The 17,062-nt window shown below is 46.9% G+C and overlaps 1 protein-coding gene across 3 annotated transcripts in view; it reads left to right on the top strand.

Moving 5' to 3' along the window:
* The window catches only part of ACOT7 (acyl-CoA thioesterase 7), a 65,820-nt gene that overhangs the window by 5,867 nt on the left and 42,891 nt on the right, over window positions 1-17,062 (top strand). For 2 of the 3 annotated variants that reach the window (XM_081871253.1, XM_081871254.1), the window contains exons 2-3: window positions 8,888-9,005; window positions 10,532-10,688. In XM_081871253.1, the coding sequence (XP_081727379.1) occupies window positions 8,888-9,005; window positions 10,532-10,688 (275 nt within the window). Of the gene's footprint in view, window positions 1-6,784; window positions 6,885-8,887; window positions 9,006-10,531; window positions 10,689-17,062 lie in introns of those variants that run through there. The other variant, XM_081871255.1, reaches the window with a different exon arrangement.

Raw genomic sequence — 17,062 nt, forward strand, 5'->3', positions numbered from 1 at the left:
TCCGAAGATGTATGTGGGGAAACTGCCTTCATAAAGGTTCAGGTGTGGAATAAGTAGCCAAAACGAAAACAAACAAACAGGTTGCCTCTTCTAATCCTGCAAGCTGTTGTAATTTGTTCTGGAGTCTACAGAGAAGGTCACCCTGGACCAAGTGCCTATTGTAGTGTTGTCTGGCAGAAGGTGAGCAGGCTCTGCCCTCTACAGGACATTTTTGGGAAATGTTCAAGAGCTGGAGGCAGGCTGCTGTTTTTTTAAAGGAAGCTGCCTTATGCAGCATGACCATGTCTTGCGTGGGGTTATGTTTTGGCAATGGTACGTATATACAAGAAATGCCCCTGCACAGCCCCTGCACAGCCATCCTTACCTTCCAAGCAAGACTGACTTGCTTACCAGGCTCTGGGATGCTCTCACGAGATCTCACGGGACTGTTCAAGTTCCTGCAAGATTTTGTGAGCTCTGTAAGCAAGTCTGAGAGCTTATTCCGCACCAGAAAAGCCCTGCTCTAAAGGAGGTTTTAAGTTCTCTACCTTGTGTGCAGTTAAATTGTGGAATTTCAGCTGCTCAAGTCTGCAATTTTGCAAGTTAATTGCACGCAAGAAGTAATTGTCAAACCTTTGGCCTGCTTAGTTCAGTGTTACATTTTAAAAAGGTAGGTTAGGCTGAGAGATTGTGACTGGACCATGGTTGACTCAGTGGCCTAGTGGGAATTTGAACCCTGGTCTCCCGGTTATAGACGTGCATGAATAAGCACAAAACAATGGAACCAAGAGGGGGAGTGAGGGAAAATCAGCATGAGTTTGACCAAACTGCAGGAGGCAGTGGAAGACAGGAGTGCCTGGCGTGCTCTAGTCCATGGGGTCACGAAGAGTGGGACACGACTAAACAACAACAACACAGGAGGCTTTAAGTTCTCTACCTTGTGTGCAGTTAAATTGTGGAATTTCAGCTGCTCAAGTCTGCAATTTTGCAAGTTAATTGCACGCAAGAAGTAATCGTCAAACCTTTGGCCTGCTTAGTTCAGTGTTACCTACATTGACTGGCAGTGGCTTTCTAGGGTTTTGTGTAAAGCCGATGCTCTGCCACTAAACTGCTACAACTGCTTCCCATTTATTTGTTTGCCACAGGGTCCTTGGATTAGTTTTCTGAGCCACTTTTCCATAAAATGTTTCTACTTCTAGGCAAGTGAGGATTAATTAATTGTCAAGCTATGCTGTCTTCTTGTTTGTTTCACATTTTTATTTTGGATATGGCCTTTTCAAACAGAAAAATTACTGGTTGTGGTGGAACTCATTCAAGTGAATGAGCTCTCAGTCTTCCTCTGCTTTTGCATCTTTACTGTCTTGCTGAATGCTAGGAGCAGATTTCTATATGGTTGGGTGTCAGGGTTTTGGAAAACACAATGCTTGTATTATATTGACAGCTGTTTATGTAGTTTCATGGATTCTTCTCTTCCACTTCTCCTCACTCCCCCCCCCCCCCATTTCCCAATGGTGGCCTGAAACTCTTTAAAATAGCATTTTAAAAGCAGGATTTCTTCCTCATCTCAGATTCTGGATCCTTTCAGGTTTGGGGATTGGGTGTATTGGCAAAACCCTTCCTTCTCTGGAACCTCCCAGACAGAGTGGCTTTGGGGGAGGCTCTCTCATTGGGATGGGGGGAAATGGGAAGATTTCTATATTGCAGGCCAAGGTGGCTCCTGGTAGTCCGATCCTGCACACATCAATCTGGAAATTAAGCTGTCCATTTAGTTCAGTGCCACTTGCTCCTTTATCAGTGTGCCTAGGATTGTGGCCTGAGAGAGAATGTTTACAGTGTTTCTTTTGTGGCTTTCCCTCCCTGGACTTTCATTTAACAGTTTCATGAGCTTGCTTAACTTGAATATCTCCTTCTCAGACACCTCCCTCCTGCATTTCATGACCTAATGCTGATGGTGAACCCAACAATGAGGTGAAACCTGTGTCCTAGGTGATGACTCATGCATGTGGGTATTTGAAGCCACATAATGAACCCAATAACAACTAATTAATGGTACCAAGCGTCCTTCACTAGATAGATACTTCATTCCTCTGATTTTGTTTGTTCATGGCTCAGCAGTTCTCCCTATTTCTACATTTTTCACTCCACCTCGCCTACTGTAATTTATCACTGGCCAGCCTACATGTTCCCTTAATTCCACCTTCTTTCATATTTTTTGACCCCTTTCTCCATTGTCCCACATTCCATAAAGCTCCTTATAGGAATAGGCACTGTGCTCATTACCTGCTATCTAGCAGCATTCCACTTTTCTCTTCAGCCTACATTTTAGTATGTCTTCTTTGGCTCACAGAAGGAGTTGAACTTTACATCACCATTTTAGAATGCAAGAGCCCTGTAGCAGAATCAGGCGAAAGACCCATCTAGCCCAGCATCCTGTTCTCGCAGTCCAAACAGATGCCCCATTGAGAAGCTCTCTTCCCACATGAGATTCCCAGCGGCTAGTGTTCACAGGCATATTGCTTCTGACAGTGGAGAGAGAACATAGCAGTGTTAGAAACTCAGATATATAATCTAATCACCAAATGGCACATTAAACCTAGGTTACAGTCACCACAATGGAATATCTAGGCACCATTCTCCCCAGTTGTTGTTGTTGTTGTTGTTGTTTAGTTGTTTAGTCGTGTCTGACTCTTCGTTACCCCATGGACCAGAGCACGCCAGGCACTCCTGTCTTCCACTGCCTCCCGCAGCTTGGTCAAACTCATGCTGGTAGCTTCGAGAACACTGTCCAACCATCTCGTCCTCTGTCGTCCCCTTCTCCTTGCACCCTCCATCTTTCCCAACATCGGGGTCTTTTCCAGGGAGTCTTGTCTTCTCATGAGGTGGCCAAAGTATTGGAGCCTTAGCTTCAGGATCTGTCCTTCCAGTGAGCACTCAGGGCTGATTTCCTTCAGAATGGATAGGTTTGATCTTCTTGCATTCCATGGGACTCTCAAGAATCTCCTCCAGCACCATAATTCAAAAGCATCAATTCTTCGGCAATCAGCCTTCTTTATGGCCCAGCTCTCACTTCCATACATCACTACTGGGAAAATAATAATAATAATAATAATAATAATAATAATAATAATAATAATAATAGAATAATGATGATGATGATAATTTCTATACTGCTTTCTAGCACATTAAAACATCAAATAAAACAATCCAGAATAAAACTAATTCAAGCTTCCAGGAAAATATTTCAGAGGTTTCTGTAAGTGACATTTTGCTTTTCCCAGTCACCAACCTGGCATCCAGAGATCTCCATGTTCTCAAAATTGACCCGTGTTAGTCGGAAAAAACACACACGCCAGGCACATGGCTGATTTCTGACACTGGAACTTAGCCATAGTGGCTAGTAGCCATTGATAGCCTTATCCTCCATGAAGTGAATTCCATTGTGTGCTGTGTGAAGATGCACTTTCTTTTGTCTATCTTGAATCTTCCAACAGTCTGCTTTGTTGGATGGCCCTGAGTTCTAATATTGTGAAAGAGGGAGACAAACATTTCTTTATTCCCTTTTCCCACAAGTTGTGTAATTTTATGCACTTCTACCATGTTCTCCTCTTTCTTGGTTTTTATCCAAACTGGAAAGCTGCAAGTGCTGTGAGCTTTGATCCATCCTTGTGATCATTCTGGTTGCCCTTTTTCAAACCTTTCCCAGCTCTGCAGCATCCTTTTTGAGGCGAGGAGATTCTGCCTCCCATTTTTGTCATTGTATTGTAAGTTACCTGAACACCTGCTTTAGCAACTGAAGCAATAGGCTAAGTCATCTGATAATAGTATTTTAATTGGTAGTTGGCTTCCAATTAAAGGGAGGTACATGATTCTTCCACTTGCTAAACAGTTTGCTGTTGAAGATTTATTTCTCCAGAGCTTCTGGTTAGATGTTAAAGCAGTTCCCTGAACCAGGGAGACCAGCCATATGAATTGTCAGCCATCTCCTGTTTCCTAGGGGGAGGTCAAGCCTCTTTGATGGTTGTTTTTAGAGTCTGTTGTTGTCTGGATTCAGAGGAATTCTTTTTGTGTGTGTATGTTCTTCTGTCAATAGCGCAATATCAGTTTGTTCTCTACATTTGTGGCTTGTGGCACTGACGATGTTTGTGTAGGAAATTTCCAAATTTCCAGACAGCTATATAAAGAGCAATATAGTTATGTGTTTGAAGGGAGCGGAGACATCACCTGGGCACCACTTTCTGTACCTGAGCGGTCACAAGTTTTAGAGCAGCCATGCTGAAGATATGGCGGGAGGTGGGAGCAAAGCTCTTCCAGCTGAATGTGAATCTCGGGAGGTAAGTGATCAGATGTGAGTATCCTGCAATTTAAGCTGCCCTGGTATGGGAGTAAGGCTGGGTGCTGTCTTGGGTAGTGGGTTGGCCTTGGGCTGGCCAGTTAAAACTTGCATCTTAGATGCACATTCATCAGGTGGCCTTTAGGGAAACATTCACATCTTTTTTGGAATTGGGTATCTAGCCTGGGAGACGAAGGAAGTGAATGGCACTGCCTGCCCACAGCTTTGTGGGTTGGTGGGTTATAGATCTTGTAGTGTTAGATTTACATATGTAAAATGGAAGAGCCCACCCCACCACGGGGGAGTCCCATATGCAAGTCATAGGTAGAGATTCCCCTTCCCTCAAAGTCTGAGACTGGGGGAGTACACTAGCCTCAAGCTGCCACAAAGAAAAGGGAACTGTAGTTTTTTAAAAGGGTTTTGGGAACCGCGGCTCTGTGATGGGTAAACTATAGTTCCCAGGATTATTTGTGGGAAGGATGTCCAAAAAAAGATTCTATCAGTTGATTGTTCAAATGTTTTTGAATAATAACACAGCTATATTTGAATCATTACAATTATTAGAACAGGAAAGACAAAATTTAATCAGTACTTAAGCTAAGTCGACTTCATTGTTTTACAACTTTTGAAAAAGTAGACCTATTGAAATTAATGGACATGACTAACTTAGATCTATTGATTTCTGTGGACCTACTCCATGCAAAGCTTAGTTGGATACGGTTTGGCAGGATACATTTTTTAATTAAAAAATATTGAACAATGTTACACACAGAGAGAGAAACAATCAATAATAACAAAATAATGTAAGTTCAGTGCAAGGAGCTCTTGATAATAAAGTCAAAAGAAAAAATCAGGAGTGAATGAAATGGACACAAATAAAATTATAAATGGGGTATAAAACACAACTTATACTGTACAATGATGAGAAAAAATGTCTTGCCTGTTTATAGATCTGGTCAAATAAAATTGTATTCTGAAGGGATTTGCCTGTCTGACTGCATTGTCATATATAAATTTAATAAAATAAACAAATATTGATTAAAAATAACCCACAAGCAGAGGTGCAATCAGAAGAATCAGTGTCTTCCTAGCCACAGGAAGATTACATCTCAATATCTCTGAAATAGCAATGAACATAACTTTCTTGAACCAGCTATCTAGGGTGCAGCATGAAGCGTCTTCCCGGCCCTGAGTGATGACTAATCAAGCTGCTACCAGAAGATATATAGTTTACTGTTTACATATAGGATCTGCATTACCTTTATCAAAAATAGGAAAAATACATACATGTGAGCCAAACATTCTAGGGTAAAATACTACTGATGGAAGACTCCCCACCCCCACCCCCAATGCTGGCAGAGGCAGTCTAAAAGGGTGGATAGACCAGATCTTCATCCATTGAGATACCTCAAATTGTTCCTTAAGATCTGGCTCCCATACCAACTTTACGTAGGGTGAAAATTGTAATAGTAAAAGTAGAGTGTGATGCCATTCCCCTCTGGATGGCCTGCATAAGGAGGAGCTCAAAACGTGTGTTGTTTTATGAATTGTCCAGTCTGTTGAACCCTTAACCTGTTCAAGCCAGCTTCCCAATTGCAAGAGGCATTTTTATGGCATGGGTACCTTTGCTCTAGAGAGCAAGTTCTCCAATCAGAAGGGAAGAACTGCACCACTTCTTGATGGCCCTCTTTCAGGCCGCCTCCCTTGCTCCCACTCCTTTTTCAATTGATGGCTGATGGCGTGCCAGTTTGGATCATGACGGGAGGAAAACTCTCTGTCCTTCATTTCTCAGGCTTCCCAGTGGGAGAGCAATCAGCCCCCCACAAACATCTCCTCCTTTTCTTCTTTCTGCTGTACCTGTTCCTAATCATAGAATCTCAGAATTGTAGAGCTGGTGCAGCAATGGTTTTTATTTTTAAGAATATTTTTAGCCTCCCCTTCCTCGCCAAGCAACCTGAAGAATGTAGATCCTTAAGAATTTAAGGTAAGGGGAGTTCAAGCTTTTACTTACTTGTGGGTGGGAATTTCTCTTTGTCCTCTTGCTAAAAAGTATGTGAACAATTTGTCCCTGCAGAGGACCAAAGTAGAACTTCTGCTAGCTTGATGAAGGCAAAGGTCTGCTTATCTTCCTGCAGCATTTTCCCATGGGTTCATCTCTCAGCACTGCTGCAGTTTTTTAGAAAAACCACCTCTACAGCAGCCTTTCCCAAGTTTGTCCCCTCCAGATGTTTTAGGCTACAAACACTTTTCTGGTGGGGCTGATGGGAGTTGTACTCCAAAACATCTGGAGGGGGATACCAAGTTGAGTTAAGGCTGCTGTACGTGAACACTGTCAGTCATGTAGCTGGTTTACTTCCTTTCCCTTTTGTATGAGACCGCAGGGTGTCTAGGGTGACTCATTCTGCAACTATGTCGGGGACCAAGGCAGGAAATCCTCTGAGGGAGAGGCGGGTGTGTGTATGTGTGTGCCAAGCCTAGTGCAGATAATGCCATGAAAATACCAGTTCAGAGTGCTTTCTAACAGAGATGAGGACTCTCTCTGTCTCCTCCTCGGGATGCAAGGTCGACTTATCTGGTATGACAACCTTCATACTTTTTTTGTAGGTGCTGTGTGGTTGAAATCTGTGGATTGACCCTCCTTTGTGATCAGTTGCTTCTCTAGGTCCCAGTCAGGCACAGTGCCAGACAGTAGATATAGGAGAAAGAAGAGCAGTTAGTTGGCTTGCAAGAGTGGCTGGGACTTCAAAAGGAGGAATATGAATCAAGGATTATGCCATGATTGAAAAGGATTTGACTTAAAGCCTGTATATACAAGAAGACAGGTAGTTGGGAAGGGTGAATTGGGGGCTCTAAATACAATTAGGCTGCAATTACAGCAGGTGGAATGGGGAGGGAGAATGGCTTTGGGAGCAAAGACTTTTGCAAGGGTTTTCCTCTCCCATCGTTGGGGCTGAGGGAGGAGGAAGAGCTACAGAATAGAAGGTGACTGGCCGGACAACAGAGGTGGGAAAATATTTCATATTCCTAGGAGTTGTTGACACCTTTTCAAGCTCCTTGGCAACCTGTTGCCTGGATTTTTTCCTGGTTCAGAGACTTCTTCCTGGGAAGAAAATGGTGTGCTTCATCTTGGCTCATTTTGAACATCACTTCAGTGATCTTCCAGACCGTGTGGCTGATTTGCTTATACAGTACATTTCCAGTTTGGCCTGACCGTTCTTTACCATGATGTCTGAATCAGATGAATTATGTTTAGCATGAGCAATTAATTTGCTTCCAAACTATGGCTTGGTAACTGACTTCACATCAAGGTTTTGTGGCAAAAATGGTTTACATTTCAATCATGAGATTAAATTTTACAGTTTGCAGCAGCTCCCAACCTTGGCCATTGAGAATATTAGACTGCTATCCTTGAAAGCAGACAGTTGTTGCTAAAAGTGTCCTGCCCCAAAATGCTTTGCTCCAGAATTCAGCCCAACACCAGACATGAGAGAAGTTCTGACCCGAGGAGAGACCCAAGGGCCATCATGATAGACTGGCCTGTAAGAGATGGATTCTGCCCTACAGTTCCCTACAGCCGCTGCTGTGTCTTTTGTTCCTGGCTCAGAATCTGTCCTTATCTCATGTTTCAAGATGCAGCTTCAACCATTCAGTTTTCTATTACTTCTTCCTGTTACTCTTTGAGAATTTCAGTAATTCAAGGACTACCAGAGCACCTCTGGGGAAACATACCTATGCCTCCTCTCTTTCCATGGTTCAACCGGTGACCCAAATTAGGGAGCAGCAGCTGTTTGGTCCAGTTCTTCCCTGACCTAATCCTTCCCCCCACTCCTAAATCTGGCAGGAAGTTAATCCACAATTAGATATTATAGGATTATAGGGTGTCACTCTTGAGGGTGGTCCAGGTTAGAAATGAGAGGAAGATTGTGTTCAAAACTGGAGTAGTAAGTACTGGCAATGTCTCATGCAGCTTGCTGATCCATGTAGCAGATGCCCTCTGCTGGTCTTTGCACCTGTGAACCTGTCTACGCACTTGGGTTACCTATGGAGGTTGGCTCTGTTTTGTCTTCCATTGGAATAACAGCCTATTCCTACCTCTTAATGGTGACGCAGATCATTAATAACATATTCTTCACAACTGTGAGCAGGGCAGTGGGATGGGGTAAGTGAAGACAAGCTGAAACAATTAATTATAATGTTTTTCACTGCTCCTGCTCAGGCTGCACAGACAAAACATTTTGGTTCCTGAAATTCATTCTGATTGTGCAGATAAAATATAACTGATAGTATTGTATAGGATGTGGTATTAGTGTGTGAAAACAGTGAAGATCCATTGATACCCAGGCATGCACACCAGATGGTGGAGATGTCAGGCGCTATTCTGGTGCCCAAGCTTCTTCACTTGGTCGCAAGTGGCTGATAGCCAGGTGCAAAATGCACCTGGCCACTGGCTAATTTTGAACACTGCAGTCCAACATCATCTGTAAGGTGCTATGTTGTTGACACATGTTCTTTCTCTTCAGCCTGAGCTAGAGCTGACTGCTTCTTTATCTGCCTCTTTATCCTCTTTTCTCTCTGTAGGATTATGCGCCCTGATGATGCCAACATTGCTGGGAATGTCCATGGAGGGACCATATTAAAAATGATTGAGGAGGCAGGTGCCATCATCAGCACTCGGCACTGCAACTCTCAGTCTGGGGTAAGTACTCTGCACATGTTCAAACAGTGAAGCTGTTTGCAGCCATGATATACAGAGGAGCCTCTTCCCAGTGATGCCTTCAGTATTAGTAGCAGGCAATTGTGGAATGGGGCAAAGCTGCAGGAGCAAAGCCTTTTTGCCTCCCTGCGCCTCCGTTGTAGATTGAAGTGCCTGCTCTGCATGTTAAGGTTTATCATGTTCCTGTCTTCTTTTGTTTTATTTTTCAAACTGTCATATAACAGTTTCCAGCTTAATAACAAGGGAGTAGTAAAAAAGATAAGTAAATTTAAAGATACATGACATGGGAATACAAATTCCAACTTCAGCAAAAAAGAAATGGAATAGAAAAGATCACAAGAGACATTTGTCCACTACCTAACCCAGTGGTTTTCAACAGATGTGCCATGGCGTCCTGCGGCACCTTGAATGATGATCATGAGTACCGGGGGTGGGGGAAGTGCTGTGCAACCATTGCCATGCATCAGGCGACAGAAAGCAGGCATAAGAAAAAGTCTGGACCCTGCACTCCTATGCAGGATTAGGTCCCATGTCACCTGTACGAATTTATTTCTGAGCTAAGCAAGCCTGGGGCAGGGCTGCCAAACATTTTGGCCTTGTTCAAACAGGAGGGACGCAGGAACGAGGCAGCAGGCTTGGAATGTCCCAGAGGAAATGTGGGCTTCACCTTTCACCGTAGATGCTCTCCCCTCCAACTTTTGGATCCATGCTGGCTGTGCATGCGTGCTGGTGCTGCTTACTCACCTGCTGCCAGAGCCCAGTGACGGTGCCGGGGGGGGGCAGGGTCAACAAAAGCAGTGTCCGCGCCCATTATGCCCCTCCTTCTTCTTCACCTTTAGTGGGGGCGGGGTGTGGTTGTGAGATAAAGCTGAGGGGGAAAGACATTTGCCTCCCCTGCCCACCAATTTACCAAACCTGAGCCCTATCCATAATAAAAAGGTCTGGTATTTATTTATGCAAGGGCAGAAACCACAAATCCAGGTTATGAAATGGACACTGACCTTCTGCCACCATGACTGGAGAAAAGCCCGAGGGTGGTGGCTGCCTCTCCTCTCTTTCCAAATCTGTCCTTTAAAACTTCTTGGATGACCAGAATTCGTGGATAGTCACCCTATTTTATCAATTTCTTCCTTTTTGAAAAACCCCAAATGTAATCTATGACTGGCCAGTAGGTGGCAGTGATAGATAATTAGAGGGGAATAAAGAGTGGGGGACTCCACCAAAGTTGGAGATGGGATGCCAGTCTACCAAAGAGCTTATTGCATAAGTACACAGTTGAAAGCATTCTGTGATGCTAATGGACCCAGACCTCTGACTCCCTCGCCTCTTGCAAAGTGGGTAGAACTGGGTAGCGGGTCTGTAGAGCAGCCTCATGTTTTTTCCACCCATCTTCCGTTTTGGGTTCTTTTCCTCCTTTGCTCCCAGTGGTGTGTGTTGTTTTCCTTTTACTCCGCCTGCCTGTGATGTTTTGCTCACTCACTAACAGTATCTTCACCTGCCCCTCTCAGGAACGATGCGTGGCTGCCCTGGCCCGTGTGGAGCGCACAGACTTCCTTTCTCCCATGTGCATTGGAGAAGTGGCTCATGTCAGTGCTGAGATCACCTACACATCCAAGCACTCTGTAGAAGTCCAAGTGCATGTGGAGTCAGAAAACATTCTCACAGGTAAGCAGAACCCCAGCACCTTTTGTGGTCACCTGCTGAACAAGGGTTAAATCACGTGATGGCGCTTAACTTCTTCGCTTTCTTCAATCTTTCATTTCCCAAGATTTTTCTTGGGGGGGGAGGGCAATTGCTGTGTCTATCATTCTTTTTAATGAAAGAAATTTCTCTCAAAGTGCCTGTTTAACCATGCACAGCCGGCAGTTATACTTCACCCTCAAAACTGGATTTGAACATAAAGAATTAATTTCTTACCTGTTAGCCGCAGCAGGAATTTTCGATGTGAAAAAGGTGAAGATAACGTCCAATCCCATCCATTAAAAAGTAGCATGATAAAGTACGGGGATTCGTTGCGGTGGCTAAATTAACTAATTACCCGAGAAGTAAGGAAGGGAAATGACGCCCATGTTATTTTAGGAATTGATGGATGCATTTTGTTTTGCAGTAGGAGGAGGTTGGTCTCGATGGATTCACAATATTTTGATTTATCCAGGGCTGAAGCTTTTTATTATGATTTGTGAAGCAATTATGATGATTGAATAACAACACAGAATAAAGCAATCCACCAGGATACAAGAGACAGAATGCACTGACTTTGATACATTAAGTTGTATACGAGATGAAGAACTTTCATTTGTTTGATAGACTAGTGTTTCCCAACCTTTCCCCTTCCTGTGGCACCCCCATGGGCTTAGCCAAGGGAGGGCAGGGGGGCAGCTATCCCCCATAAGTAAAAATCAATACAAATCTGAGGTTTCCCTCCCCTATCAAAAGCCTGCCCCCTAATGAAAATCCTGGCTATGCCCATGCCCATGCCCATGCCCCGCTCCCTACTGGTAGAAAGGTAGCTATTTTAATGTTTTGTTTGTAATTAGAACATGTTTTATTTATAATTTTTATAATTTATACAAAATACAATTACATAAAATGATAGGAATGAAATATTGTTGAAGCAGAAAAACATAGAGCTGGAAAAATCATGGAGTTGGAAGGGACCCTAGGGATCATCTTTCTAGTTAAAGGTAAAGGACCCCTGGACAGTTAAGTCCAGTCAAAAGCAACTACAGTGGTGCCACGCAAGACGAATGCCTCGCTAAACGAAAAACCCGCAAGACGAAAGGGTTTTCCGATTTTTTAGCGGCTTCGCAAGACGAATTTCCCTATGGGCTTGCTTCGCAAAACGAAAGCCCATAGGGAAATCTCCGGGGACAGCGGGGAACACTCCTCCCACCGCAAGCCCCGGGAAGAGAGGAGAAGCTGCGCGCCTTCCCCTCTGTTCCCGGACCTGTCCTGAAGGCTTGCGGTGGGAGGTCCGGGAACAGAGGAGAAGGCGCGCAGCTTCTCCTCTCTTCCCGGGGCTTGCGGTGGGAGGAGGGTTTTTCCTCCCCACCGCCAACATTCAGAAGGCTGTTCTGAAGGCTGGTGGTGGGAAGAAAAGCCCTTCTCCCGCCTCCAGCCTTCAGAAGAGTTCCCCGCAGGGCTCCCCAAGCTGTGAATGTCTACCGCGCGCGAGGGGCGCTCTGCTTAAGAGCGCCCCTCGTGCGGGGCAGCAGGCTGCTATCCGCAGCTTGGAGAGCCCTGCGGGGAAGTCCGGTAGGGCTCCCCAAGCTGCAGATGTCTGCCCCGCCCGAGGGGCGCTCTGCTTAAGAGTGCCCCTCGTGCGAGGCAGCAGGCTGCTATCCGCAGCTTGGAGAGCCCTGTGGGGAAGTCCGGCAGGGCTCCCCAAGCTGCAGATGTCTGCCCCGCCCGAGGGGCGCTCTGCTTAAGAGCGTCCCTCGTGCGGGGCAGCAGGCTGCTATCCGCAGCTTGGAGAGCCCTGCGGGGAAGTCCGGTAGGGCTCCCCAAGCTGCAGATGTCTGCCCCGCCCGAGGGGCGCTCTGCTTAAGAGTGCCCCTCGTGCGGGGCAGCAGGCTGCTATCCGCAGCTTGGAGAGCCCTGTGGGGAAGTCCGGCAGGGCTCCCCAAGCTGCAGATGTCTGCCCCGCCCGAGGGGCGCTCTGCTTAAGAGCGCCCCTCGTGCGGGGCAGCAGGCTGCTATCCGCAGCTTGGAGAGCCCTGTAGGGAAGTCAGGGCTCCCCAAGCTGCAGATGTCTGCCCCGCCCGAGGGGCGCTCTGCTTAAGAGTGCCCCTCGTGCGGGGCAGCAGGCTGTTATCCGCAGCTTGGAGAGCCCTGTGGGGAAGTCCGGCAGGGCTCCCCAAGCTGCAGATGTCTGCCCCGCCCGAGGGGCGCTCTGCTTAAGAGTGCCCCTCGTGCGGGGCAGCAGGCTGCTATCCGCAGCTTGGAGAGCCCTGTGGGGAAGTCCGGCAGGGCTCCCCAAGCTGCAGATGTCTGCCCCGCCCGAGGGGCGCTCTGCTTAAGAGCGCCCCTCGTGCGGGGCAGCAGGCTGCTATCCGCAGCTTGGAGAGCCCTGTGGGGAAGTCCGGCAGGGCTCCCCAAGCTGCAGATGTCTGCCCCGCCCGAGGGGTGCTCTGCTTAAGAGCGCCCCTCGTGCGGGGCAGCAGGCTGCTATCCGCAGCTTGGAGAGCCCTGTGGGGAAGTCCGGCAGGGCTCCCCAAGCTGCAGATGTCTGCCCCGCCCGAGGGGTGCTCTGCTTAAGAGCGCCCCTCGTGCGGGGCAGCAGGCTGCTATCCGCAGCTTGGAGAGCCCTGTGGGGAAGTCAGGGCTCCCCAAGCTGCAGATGTCTGCCCCGCCCGAGGGGCGCTCTGCTTAAGAGCGCCCCTCGTGCGGGGCAGCAGGCTGCTATCCGCAGCTTGGAGAGCCCTGTGGGGAAGTCCGGCAGGGCTCCCCAAGCTGCAGATGTCTGCCCCGGGCGAGGGGCGCTCTGCTTCAGAGCGTCCCTCGCACCCGGCAGCAGGCTGCTATTCGCAGCCTAGGCAGCCCTGCAGGAACTCTTCTGAAGGCTGGCGGCGGGAGAAGGGCTTTTCTTCCCACCGCCAGCCTTCAGAAGGCTGTTCTGAAGCCTGGCGGTGGGGAGAAAAGTCCTCCCCCCCCCCACCAGCCTTCAGAAGAGGTCCGGGGAAAGACTGTCCCCGGACCTGGTCTGAAGGCGGTCTCCCTAGGAACGCATTAATTGATTTTCAATGCATTCCTATGGGAAACCGTGCTTCGCAAGACGAAAAACTCGCAAGAAGGAAAAATTTGCGGAACGAATTAATTTCGTCTTGCGAGGCACCACTGTATGGGGTTGCAGTGCTCATCTCAGCTTTCCAGGTGATGTGGCCAGTTGACTAAACCACTTCTGGTGCAATGGAACACTGTGATGGAAACCAGAATGCACGGAAACACCGTTTACCTTCCTGCTGCAGGGGTACCTATTTATCTACTTGCATTGGCGTGCTTTTGAACTGCTAGGTTGGCAGGAGCTGGGACAGAGCAGCAGGAGCTCACCCTCTTTCTAGTGCAACCCTCTGCAATGTAGGAAACTTAGCTAAAGCATCTATGATAGATGGTCACCCAACCTCTGCTTAGAAACCTTCAAGGAAGGAGAGTCCAGAACCTCCCGAGGAAGATCCATCTTCCATGTATTATAAAAATTAAACAACACTTATTTGACCTCAGTTATTTGACACAGACGGGGAAAACCTACAGATACAGTCTAAAAGGTGCACAGGGAGTTCTGTATATATGGGAGAATTTTAAAAACAAGTGGTCCTCCCTGACCTGCTGCAAAAATATCTTTTCATCCGTAGGAACCCTGGCTGCCTAGATAAAACATTATAGCTCCCCATACTTTACCTGGGAGTAAAGCCTACTGAGCTCAGTGTGGCTTTCTTCTGAGTTGACACTTATTTACTAGATGCAAGCCAGCAGCACCAGACAACCCCACTTGGCTAGGCGCTGGGGTGGATTTCACATCGCCTTGCAGAGCCGAGGCCCTGGTAGGCCACCCGCTTACCCAGTTGTGATTGGCCAAGCGGATAGCCAGTCAATCAGGATTTTTTTAAAAACAAAAGCTTTCCTCCTTTCACTTCTCACTTCCCTCTGTGGTCCCCTAGCCTTGTGTTGTGGTCCTTCAATTATGCTATTTTCTCCTGTGGCCCCCTTGGAATATCCTGGGGCCCCTGGTTGGGAAACACTGGTATAGACTATATTACAATATACTGTGGTTGTATCCTATTAATTTGTATTTGGAGTAGGCCCTTCTCTCATCTTGCCAAAATTTCTAAACCCCCCCACCATAATATCTCAAAGCCAATCTCATGCAAAGTGAATAAAAATGTTGGGCTAGGACCTGGGAGACCAGGGTTCAAATCCCCTCTCTCAGCCATGAAACTTGGTAGGTGCTCTTGGGCAAATCACTGCCTCTCAGCCTAAACTCCCTCCAGGGTTGTTGCGGCAATTAAATGAGGAGGGAGGAACCATGTGTACTACCTTGAGCTCTTTGGAGGAAAAAAGAAGTGATATAATGCTCACCCTGCCTCTTGCTTGATGCCTCACTCCTTGGCTCACAAATCCAACGTCTTTGGAAGTGGCTGCTTCCCAGCTGCTACATTCCAAAACTTTCCTTCCCTCCAGGCCTGGCCGAAGTGACATTACCGGCGGATGTGCAGTCGAACACATACTTCATTGCTCACGAGATGGAAACTGTCTGCAGCAAATCTGCAAATTTCTGGTTTTCTTGGCCTTTTGGTCTATTTATTTATTTGATTTCTCACCCACCCTTCACTACAAGCGCAATAAAACAAGAAAAGTTTTTAAAATGTGAAAAAAAAAGTTCCTAAATGTTAAGAAAGGTTTTAAACTAAATGCATATTTTAAACCCTTCTTAGGGTTTATTCCTGCTTTATTGAACCGAGGATTCCCCCCGCCCCCCGTGATTCAAACATACAGTGGTGCCTCGCAAGACGAAATTAATCCGTTCCGTGAGGCTCTTTGTATAGCGGTTTTTTCGTCTTGCGAAGCAAGCCCATTGACAGCTTAGTGGATTAGCGCTATTAGCGGTTTAGTGGCTTTTAGCGGATCAGCTGATAAGCAGCTTAGGGCTTAGGAAAAGGGGGGGGGAAACCCTGCAGGAACTCGCAAGACATTTTCGTCTTGCGAAGCAAGCCCATAGGGAAATTCGTTTTGCGAAGCGCCTCCAAAACGGAAAACCCTTTCGTCTAGCAGGTTTTCCGTCTTGCGAGGCGTTCGTCTTGCGGGGCACCACTGTAGGTGTTTTATGTTTATATCGTCATGGCATGACTTTTGGCTACTTATAGTAAGACTCGGCTCAACATTGAAGCACAAATGTTTGAAGAACGTGTGCCAGATTCAAGAGTCGGGGGCCTACTCAGGAGACAGGAATGCCCAAAATGGCCCTCAGCATTTCAGCTCCTTCCCCAGATACCCAGTCTGGCAAGAGATTCCCCATGTATGGCATTACAAAAGATAGCTCTCTTGGCAACCCTCTTCCCATCTCCCCTAATCCCCTCCTCCCAATATTTGGCCCTGGCTCAAGCTTCTCTTGGAATATCTTCCTGCCAAGAGAATATGGTTTTGACCAACTGGGATGTTGAGACTTTGTCAGTGCAAACGCTGGGTTTTGTAAAAACAAAGCAGGTGCAGAGAAACTAGATGTCTATCCCCATGCTCTTGGCCGACGTGTGGGAAGATGAAAATGTGTTTCCATGGTTACCGTGCCTTGAAAGAGAATATGCAGATCAAACCGGGAGCCAAAAGTTCATCCCACTCGGTGATAGACACCACTGATTAACTGGGGGCCACTGCGAGGAGTGGCACCAAGCGAGTCCCTGCCTGTGACTTCCTTTTTATAACCTCCCCAAATCCTTGAGGCTGCTTCTAAATATTAATCTGCACATATTGCTGGACGGAGGAGAACTAGGGAGAACCTTTTCTTCCCACAGACGATCACAGTTCAGAGGGCCTGCATGACTGTGGCCAATTGGACAGCTTTGATGGGAGAGGCCCTTAATAAAATTGGACTCGTGGAATGAAACGCTTTGGCTACCTTTCATCTCCTCCAAATTGCAATTAAGATTTAAACCAACCCTTTCACCGGTTCCACTGCACAAGGAGATTTTTTTGCAGTGAGGTTTGTGGAAAAAAAACGCTATCCAGAGGAACAAGGGAGCCGTCAGGCCTGGGAGTGTGCTGACTTTGATACTGCCCAGAGCAGGGACAGAGTTGGGAGGCTGCTTGCACCAACATCTTCCCCGGGATCAGCTTAGCTTAGCTTAAGAAACAGCAGCTCCCAGCATTCTTGGGGAAAGCCATGACTGTTTCAAGTGGCACCAAAGTGCTTTGAATGTACGGTGCGAATGGGGCTGCAATGTTTGCAGGAGATGCCTCATTGCGGTGCATTGCACCTTGAAAATGGATAGGCGGGTCAAAGTGGCACTTGAATTCCAAACGTGTGCTTATGTGACCCTGTGTCAGGC

The sequence above is a fragment of the Podarcis erhardii genome (genome assembly GCF_964252035.2).
Source record: "Podarcis erhardii genome assembly, chromosome: 7".
NCBI lineage: Eukaryota > Metazoa > Chordata > Lepidosauria > Squamata > Lacertidae > Podarcis > Podarcis erhardii.